The 10,179-nt window shown below is 36.8% G+C and overlaps 2 protein-coding genes across 2 annotated transcripts; both read right to left on the bottom strand.

Moving 5' to 3' along the window:
* Window positions 1-3,352: 3,352 nt before the first annotated feature.
* Window positions 3,353-3,823, bottom strand: LOC113325231. The gene has a single exon (XM_026573440.1). It carries the CDS (start codon window positions 3,821-3,823, stop codon window positions 3,353-3,355), a length of 471 nt encoding a protein of 156 aa, XP_026429225.1.
* A 1,809-nt stretch (window positions 3,824-5,632) lies between these two features.
* On the bottom strand, window positions 5,633-9,408 carry LOC113321909 (serine carboxypeptidase-like 8). The gene is made up of 14 exons (XM_026569867.1): window positions 9,133-9,408; window positions 8,878-9,023; window positions 8,613-8,692; window positions 8,392-8,514; window positions 8,138-8,240; window positions 8,004-8,041; window positions 7,319-7,420; window positions 7,138-7,224; window positions 6,852-7,031; window positions 6,667-6,732; window positions 6,450-6,571; window positions 6,195-6,311; window positions 6,053-6,098; window positions 5,633-5,949 (listed from the first exon to the last, which is right to left on the bottom strand). Exons 1-14 carry the CDS (start codon window positions 9,276-9,278, stop codon window positions 5,866-5,868), a joined length of 1,440 nt encoding a protein of 479 aa, XP_026425652.1. The 5' UTR covers window positions 9,279-9,408; the 3' UTR covers window positions 5,633-5,865.
* Between the last annotated feature and the right edge of the window lie 771 nt (window positions 9,409-10,179).

Raw genomic sequence — 10,179 nt, 5'->3', positions numbered from 1 at the left:
TCAATGAGAAAAGAAGGAGAAGAAAATTAAGTAGATTTAGTTTTGTTTTTTAAAAGAATAGTGAGATATTGATTTGTTTATATATAAGGGTAAATTGGACTTTTCAAATGGATTAGGTCTCCCTATCCATATTTAGGATATTAGAACCCATTTAAGCACCAAAGACCCATGGATTTTCAAGCCCAGATAATAGGATTCTTATTTTATCCTCATCTGAAATCTTTTTAATCATATAAGATGTAAGTATTTCCATGCAAAGATGTTAGTGAAGTTTCTGCACTGCAAAATGATATATATGTTTGTGCTTGAGTTGTTCGGGGGTTCATATAGAATCCATTAATATCTTCAAAATAAAAATGTCAGGCTTACCTTAGGCGGGGTCATATGAACTATTCTGCATTAAAAAGTGCTAGGATTGCTTTCCCTAGAAGCAGGGGCGGGTGTTTAGAGCATCTACAATGGGTTTTTGGAAAATTCATATATTGTAGGATTTTGTGTGTTTTAACAAAAAAATCTTCTCCAATGGAAATTGCAAACGCAAATGTGCGGATGATGTGTCTCGTGGTTTTCTTAGACATCCTCTACTCCATCCTCTGGTTTTAGAGCTTCCCCAATCGTGGTTATGTGTGTTTCCTAGGTAAGAACATAAACAAGAAATTTTTGTTCCAATTTTTCCTTAAATTGGGGACGGGATATAATTCATCTCCAATGGTGTTGTTTGTGATTTTTATGGATTAAATGTAAATATTACTTTTAGTAACTTTATATTTTATTAGAGTTAAAAATGATTATTTAATAAATTGAAATTAATTTTAGTTAAGCAAAAGCTGACTATGATAACTTGACATTGTCAAGGTGAAATTCAATGCCGAACAAAAATTAAGTCATGTCATCTTCACATTGATTTAAGAAGTAGGGGTTGGAGAATTTTTTAGGGAAAATGAATGTCTATCCTATATGAACTTAAACATTTATATTCACATACTTTCCACTGGAGAAGCTCTTAGGGGATGTAACATCCTAGTCATCAAAATCTAAGGTCATTAATTAAGGAGTTAAATATTTAAGTTTCAAATCAATGGCTTAAAATGTTTTCAACTAATAAATGTAGTTTAGTGTTGGAGATGAATTCTTTTTCATATCCTTAAATTAGAGATATTTTATTTCACATTAATAAAATAACTAGGATGCACACAAAGTTACCATTGAAGATACTCTTAGGTTAGGTAAGTAAAGGTAGGCTTAAATTAGGCAAATGTTAAAATACAAAAAAACAATAAAAAAATACCAAGTTCCATCTTCAAAGCTTGTATTTTTCTCTTGATAGAAAGATTATATTATATTAACTAGCCGATATAGTATAATAAGTTTACAATTTCATTTCTATCAAATACATGGGAATAAACACTAGAGTTTTATACCGTCAAACCTTGTCAGACGCCGAAAACTTTGTACAACACCAAACTCATATTAAGATGCAAAAATTCTTAACAAAACGTTAAGAAAAACTATATATATAAACCTCCCCTCGTAACTCACTCGAAGGAAATACGGTTCTTTGCAACCATATTCCGAGATCTCATAAGAGCAACTCCAATGGGCTCATCAAACATCTTGGTTTGATGATTATACACCTACAATGGGGCTGGAAAACCATTAAAACGGATGAATAAACCCTTGAATAAAAAGGTTTTTCATCGCGTCTCAGATTGAGTCGATCGATTCAATCTGAGCCGATCGGATTTCATTGAGACAGTCGGTGCAGCCTGAACCGAGTCTCGTATCTGATGGAACCGAATGTCGTTCCATACTGAGCCAGTCGGTTCCAAGTGCCCCGACATTGACTAGTTACATCCAATGCCTATGAGTCCCCCCATATAAATTCAGTTGATTTCAACTTCAAACTCACACCTTTTTCACCTTCTACACATAGAAAATTCTTATAATTCATCTTTAATCTCTCCTACAACACCCATAAAAATTTATTGTTTCACTTCAGTCACACCTTCTACAACCACCTTTTAATTTCACTGCATTATCTGTAAAACAAATTTTTGAAGAAAATGGAAAGTCAAGCAGATACACAAAATGCTGAATCACAAAGAGTTCGCGGTCTGAAGTTCAGTTTGAATGAAGATAAAGTTATCTACAGAGGTTATGTAGCAAACACGCTTGATCCAATCAATTGGGTTCAACAACCACATGCAATGCTTTGAGGAAACATTTTTACACAATTCTATCAGGAAACCGGGAATCCAAAAAACCGTGATGCTACCTGGTTGTCACATCGTTTTAGTGCAATCAGTAAAGATATAAACAGTTGGGTTACTTTGATGATGAAAATGAAACGAAAAGGGAGAAGTGGTGATACTGATGTCGATCTGGTAAGTTGTGCTAATATACTATTTAATTGATTTTTAAATCTTTTATAAATTTTTTGCGAAATCCTAATTTATATATTGTTGAAACTGCGGTAACGAAAAACAAGAGAGCAATGGAAAAAAACCAGAACTTTTAGTTTCAAGCATGAAGCATGCTTCCACAGCCTCAAAAAGCTCAACCGATACAACCCTGATTTGTTGGATGGATATGATGTACCAAAGGAATCCCCTTACGATACCGGTGGATCCCAACATGGTAGTCAATCCCAGCATGGTGGATCCCAACATGGTAGTCAATTCCAACATGATTCTCCAGGTTCTCCTTATTCTTCACCAGAAACAAACTCACACCCTCACCTCAACACTAGTGCATCAGTACATGGAAATTCTAATTTGAATGTTAATGGAAAGTCTAATGTACGAGAGGGAGTCGGTATGAAAAAAACCAAAAATCTCCAAAAGGAAGCTCAAGATGCCGCACAATCATCAACTTCAGCTTCAGCAGAGTTAAAATTTTAAGGTTATTTAAAAACCAAGAAAAAAGTGATATGGATAAATTAGTCATACGTAATGAAATGGCTTCAGAAATGAAGAAAGGTCATAAGGCAGTTGAAAAGAATATTTTTAATGCACACATGCTAGGAATTATGGGAATGGACACTTCTAAGATGAATCGGGCACAACTTCGTTTCTGGCAAGATGCATTTGATGTAATTCAAGCACAGAAGGCCCCACAACGGCCATCAGCAACTGGCGGGTCTTTTTCTGTGGAAGAAGACAACCATGAGGAGGAGGATATCGATAATGCCATTATATTGGAATAATTTTTTAAATTTATGATTTTAGTTGTTAGTTTTACTTGTTCTGTGTAATCCTTTTAGTTTTAGTTTTAATTTAATCTTTACTTGCTAAAATACACAAATCAAACTACGGAAATCAAAGTACACAAATCAAATTACACTAAAAAAACACTAAATTCTACGAGGGTTTCTTCTTCCAAAATCATCCCAAGAGTGAACAATGAGATCCTCCCTTAGTCTTAAATATAAACCTCTGTTTTGAATTCTCTCTTCCACCATTTTGTAACCTCTTGCAGAGACACCCCATGCGGGTTGAACTTCCTTCCTCAAATCTTTATCTGGATGATGAACCCAGGTTTTAACCCGTCGAGTTTCCTCGATTACCATTTTCTGCAAAATGATGCAGATGAGCATAATCCTGTTCATTTCTATTAGTTTAAACAAACGATATGGTCCACAAGTTATATGGAACTTTCTCTTCAAAATTACAAATGATCGTTCCATATCCTTCCTACACGCCATCAGTCTTTTGTTAAACAACCATTGAGCACAAACATATTCCTCGTTTATAGGTATCTCTTCGTAAGCTTGAACTAAAGTTGACCATGCCGGATAAATTCCGTCCGCCAGAAAATACCCCATGTTATAGTGATTTTCGTTGATTGTGAAATTGGTAGCTGTGTTCGAACAACGGTGATTTGTGCAATATATTGATGTCGTTGTTACAACCTGGAAGTCCAAAAAAAGCATGCCATGTCCAACAATCATAAGAAGCTGCGGCTTCTAAAACCACCATTGGTTTTGTGTAGTGGACTTTATATTGACCTTGCCAAGCATACGGGCATCCATGCCACGCCCAATGCATACAATCAAGGCTACTTAGTATTCCAAGAAAGTCTCTGGCCCGATTCTTATCTAGTAGACGATTGACATCATCTTGCGTGGGTTGTCGAAAAAAACGTGGACCAAAAATGGTTGACTACAATTTCGCAAAACATATGCAGTTGTTTTGGCCATACGAATGTACTCATCACAAGCATTCGTAGGAACCCCATAACCAAGAATCCTAAGGGCTGCAATGACCTTTTGTTCAGGACTAGGCCCTCATATGTTTCGTGCATCGAATTGATAGTTAAATCTAGGATTTACCCGACAAAGCTCTCCAATAACCCGCATGACCATGTGTTGTGGCATTCGGTAGCGACGTTGAAAATCCTCATCAGAGTAGACACTTATTTCGAAAATAATCACGTATCATTTGTTGGCGACCTTCCTCTCGAAATATGCACGTATATCTTCTTCTCAATACAACTCCTGGTTCTGGATCTCTCATCGTCTGAATATGCATCCATTTGATCCAGCTGCTGCATAAACGCTTCTTGTTGATGGAAAAATGTTTCCGCTTATAATTGAATTTCTTCATTCTCCATTTCAGAATCCATAATGAATGAAACTAATGAAAGCAAGAGAGAGATTTAAGAAAAATTGGAAGATTTTTTTGAACAATAGAGAATGAAATGTCTTTGAGTTTTTAATGATCGGTGGATTGAATATTTTTATATAGATGTGGAACTAAACATAGCCGTTGGGGGCGAGTGGAAAAAGTAGTCGTTGCCTAACCATAAAAGACCGGCCGGCTCACGATGAGACGATTGTCGGCTCAGCATGAGACGAGCATCGGACCATATTGAGCCGAACGACCTCATATGGCACGCTCGGCTTATTCTGACACGATAAACAATTTTTCCATTGCACAAAACTCAGTTTTCCCATCCGCCTGACACCACAAACTACTTTATTTTTGTAGTCCCATTGGAATTGCTCTAACTCACTGTAAAGTTATTATTAATAGAATTTAAAAACTTGTGAAAATAAAATGGGAGCACAAACCTTATTTACAAATAGTGCGCTTTATGCTGTCTAATTAATTATGCGGTTGGTCTAGAACAGTTTGTTGGGAACAACTGCCTAGTACAGTTGGTTGCTCAATGCCCATCTACTCCCCATGCGGGAGACTAGAGGCTGTTTGTTGGGAACACGTGATTCACACGGAGGCTGTTTTGGGGCTCATGTTTTCCCACCACTCGGGATTTTCCCTGGTAGGTTGCATATGTGGATAAAACGATTGAATCGTGTTCTCGTGCAAATCAATCATGCTTCACCGGAGAAGTAGTTGTTCTCTTGTCATGTTTCAGTCGATTTATTATGACAGTTCACAAAAGCAAAAGAGTCCTTGTTCTGAAAAGGAACTTGTGGTGTGTGTGTGGAATTGATTGGTTGCCTTATCCTGAAAGACAAGGTTGTGGAGGAAATTAACCAGCGAAGATTTTCGAGCCAAAACCATTGTACGTGCATGTAAAACTACTGTTTTTTTTTTTTGTTTTTTTTTTTGCTCGTAGTAAAAGTGCTGTTGTCTATTTTCCTATCGGAGTTGGATAAGACAGATCTTGCAAAACAGAGGCATGTATAAAGAAGCAAATAGTAGTAGCATCGTTCGTTCCATTGCACAGGGAGATTTTTTATTTCTTTGGTGGACTCCATTTATTTAATTTATTAAATTGTCTTTCCTATTAAGAAAAAGAACTGGTACTATAATTTAAATTATAAGTTTTATAATCCCAAATAATAAGCATCACCAAAATATCAATTTAAACTAGCATCCTGACCCAGCAATAGTCCCTTCTTCACAACGGAGTATTTGAGACCCACCTCTCAAACATCGTATAGCATTCTCCGGGCTTGTACCCTGCAGCTTCATGGCCACCTCCCTGAAAGGGGTAAAGAAAATCGAAAGTTAGACTTGTAGCTATGTACCCTATATCGTTCATATGCAGCTAGCTATGATGTTTATGGCTAGCCAGCTTTAATTACCTTAACAGTTGCATATGTTAAGCCATTAGAGTAGGCCCTTGTGTACCTACAAATTAAAAAAGAGAAAAAAAGAAAGAAACTGTTAAACAAATTAAACCAGTATTATTAATCCTACGAATGAATCATTCATTGTATAACATACCCTGCGATTTGCCCACTGAAATACCACGGACGCCATTCATCGATTACAGACAAGTTGGCGAGTGATCGTATCCATGATTCGGTAGATATATGTGAGACTTTCATATCATGATCACCGCTGTATATTGAAGGTTACACAGATTGTGTCAAGTTATATATTAGCCATAGTATGCCGTATTTTTCTGCTTGCTTGTTGTTTAGTTAATTTGCTATAGCTGAATCTAAAAAGCGCAGTCCTGAAAGAAATCCTCATCACCTGTAGATAAGATGTCTATAACCTTTGGTGCTAATGTTGCGATGATATGGTATGCTGCTTTTAACATTCATTTCATATGGTAATCCCCTTTGGTTGCATCTGATCCAATTTTCGACTGTTCCCTGTTATCATTAGTACATCAAATTAGCAAAATCATAACTCATTCGCGGCCTTGAAATAAAACCGTCAAGGCCGGCCTACAAACGCATATATATACCTCCCTGACATGGAGAGCTTTACGAACCGCAGCATCATTTGCCCAATATTCCGACAGTAGTGATAACTACATAACTTATAACATGGTGTTAGATCTTTTAATAAAAAGTTTGTCTAAATATTCTTTTAGTAAAAGCTGGGTTGCAATGTAGGTTCGTGAGAGAGACAAATTAAAGGAGTGATTACCCGCCAACAACTATAATAAGGAAGAACACGTTCCTCTGATAAACCTTCTCCAGTTCTCTGAAGTGATCGCCGGTGTTCTCCATATTTTATAGTCTCTTTGGGTTTCAGGGAAGTAGTAAGAGTACTATCACTACTGCAAAGGGGTTCCAATACCGACGATAGATTTATTCCCTCCGTCAACTAGAGAATTCATGCACAGTCATAATTAAACTCCACACAAACGTTGGAAATCTGAAACAGCTGAAACGCTTGTACGTAGTACAAATAACAGAATATGGAAACTTACATCTTCGAAGACTTTGCGATAAGGCAAACAATTAACATTTGTGAGATCAAAACTTAGAAAATTCCCATTACAGTTTTCCTTCATAGACTGTTTGGCAAGAGAAAAGATGAATTACCCGTAAATACACATTTGAGAATGGGATAAAAAAATTATACTCCCAACTCCTAAGCATTACGCTCACCTGGTAGAGTTCATACGATAGAAGCCCCAAATGATATGCATATTCAACTCTTGCATTTAATTCCATTTCGATGTAAGTAACCGGATTGCCCAATGAATATCCCTAGTTAAGGAAGGTACATTATCAATTGCAAAGACATTTGATGTCAGAGAAACGGCACGCGAGTTATAACCCCAAAGGTGTCACTATCCATCCACAAAAAACTCATCAAAACAAAAGTAACACAAAAACCCCAAAAAGACAAAAATAACACAAAAATCTCAAAGAATTTGATGAAACCAATTTTGGTTTCATCACAAAATTTGATGAAACATCATAGAATTTGATGAAACCAATTTTAAAATTTGGGAATTTTGTATCAATTTTTAAAAATTTAGGGTTTTGTATCAATTTTGTTTAAGATGGAGTTCTAATGGATCCCAACAATTGAACAGGTTTTTTTGTACCACAAATTTGATCACCTTGGATTTTTATGTACCACAAGTTTGGTCATTTTGGGTTTTTATGACTAGCCTTAGCCTTGTATATACTAGTTATTCGGGGGCATGCAATTTTCAAACCGTCTTTTAGCCGCGTATTGGTTTTCATCATAGCCTCTCTTATTATTTTCTAAATTTGTACCAAGGGATCCAAGTCAACCTAGAATAGAAATTTTGAATATATATATACAGTTGAAATTGAGAACCTTGAAGTTGAGGAAGGGGTAGTTTCCATCTTCCATATCTGCAATTTGTATATAGAAAAACAAGTTAGAACATTACCCGTTACCGTATTAACTTTGTATCTACCTAATTAACATAGTAGTAAATTTTTTATCACCTCTAATCAAATCTTGAACTAAGTTCGGGGCTATGATGCCGGAATAGGAATCACCAGCAACATAAAGTGGGTTAGATTGGAATTCCGGATTTTGAATCAACCACTGCCAGTAAACCAAACATGAGTAGGTAAATGATATTAGAAACGCTGGAAAGTGGTATTCAAATGTGAGTGAAAGGATGCACAGACGCCATAACAGGTCCCACTTGTAGCGTTGGACGATTACGACACGAGAAATAGTGGAAACCACCCACCTTTGTAAGGAATTCGTGTGTGTTATTAGCTGATACAGTGTCGGACATTATTGGATCGTTGGACGACTTTGAATATGAGAATCCACTGTGCACCGGCTGATCCAAGAAGATGATGTTGGCAGTCTATAAAAGTAAACAGTGTTAGCTCTGTTGATGATCGGGGAAGTGGTACTACAGATTAACATTAATTAATTAATTAGATATCCAAAACACTATAATACCTTCGTCCATGCGTTTGGATTCAATGTCAGTTTGGGTAAGCTGCCATTGATGTATTCCACTTTGGCCATGGATATAGGACCTATATATAGATAGATATTCATATTATTACATAAACCAGTTTCAATTGTGCACCGGGGAAGCCTGTTCCCATGAACTTAGCTAGATCGCTAAGGTATTCTTTCGAGTCGTCCAATTATGGAGAATTTAGATGTTTATAGTTATAATATGAAGAGAAAAAACTATGTAATTATTATATATACTAACCTACTTCCAGTGCCAAACCACTGAATCCAGAGCAACGAGGACCACCGGTGAGCCATAAAACAAGAGGATCTTCTTTAGGATTTCTTTCTGAATGGACAAAGTAGTAAAACAGTTGATAATTTTCACTATCACCAACACCTATATACCTGCAATATGGATTGGTGGATCACCGGAGTTAATATCATAGCCCCATTTATGACATGATCACAGGATTAAAAAGGAGAAGAATTGAATGATGAAGTTATATATGCAGACCCGGTTTCTAAGTGGAAAGGAAGAGGTTGAACTTCTAATCCAGGAAGATAAGGAACCACTTTACCACTTGAGACTGCCTCACATTCTGGGAGCCGTGGGAATAGATGGAATACTAAGCAGATGATGAACAACTTGTAAGCTGCCATTGCTGGGTAATTATGAAATACGTAGATTACAAATGGGAGGAGTTGTTGCGGAAATAGGCTGCATCATATGAACTTATAGGTGAACTCAAGAGGGTTCTCGTGGCTGTGCTCAAGGAGAATCTTACATACATCTCATAATGGCAGAAACCTAACACATTACATCGATCGTAATAACTAGAGAGAGAGAAAGGGCGGGGACCACCCACCTAATGGGCTACCCCAGGTCCCATGTGTAGAGCCAAGAATTACAAAATGGGCCTGCAAAAAATTGTTGTGAGATGCGGCCAAAGTTTTTGAACGAATTTTTTTTTTTTTTTTTTAGGGATGATGGTTTTTTTGAGGGGATCATGGTTTTATTAGTCCACCTTTTCTATAGTTATAAGGGGTGTCCTAAAGTATTGAAATGACTAACCTATCTTTAACCTAATTTAATTTAAAACCAACCCAATAACCACCTATATATATAACCACAACCTCCTCCCACCACCATCTCCCACCATTGCCGATTACCACCACCACCACCTTCGATTATCACCACCACCAACCACCGATTACCACCACCACCGCCCACCACCGCCGATTACCACCACCACCTCCTCCGATTATCACCACCACCAACCACCGATTACCACCACCACTATATATATATATATAGCTTAATTTAAAACATTAACAAAGATATTCTCACATACCCATTACTTGTCATTCGTTTTTGGTTGAATAAATGAGAAGTAATCATTAAAATGAGTTGAAAATGGAAGTTGCAGAGAGGTTTAATGGAGGGTTTTTTTCAGAGAAAAGTTCGGTTATCACGAATTAATTTTTTCTTAACCGAACTCAGAGTTCGGTTGATTCGAAAAAAAATACGTTTAACCGAACTCCTTGTATTAGAACAACACAA

Source organism: Papaver somniferum, chromosome 11 (genome assembly GCF_003573695.1).
Source record: "Papaver somniferum cultivar HN1 chromosome 11, ASM357369v1, whole genome shotgun sequence".
Lineage (NCBI taxonomy): Eukaryota > Viridiplantae > Streptophyta > Magnoliopsida > Ranunculales > Papaveraceae > Papaver > Papaver somniferum.
The sequence above is the reverse complement of the archived record's forward strand: the minus strand, read 5'-3'. Positions and strand labels throughout refer to the sequence as shown.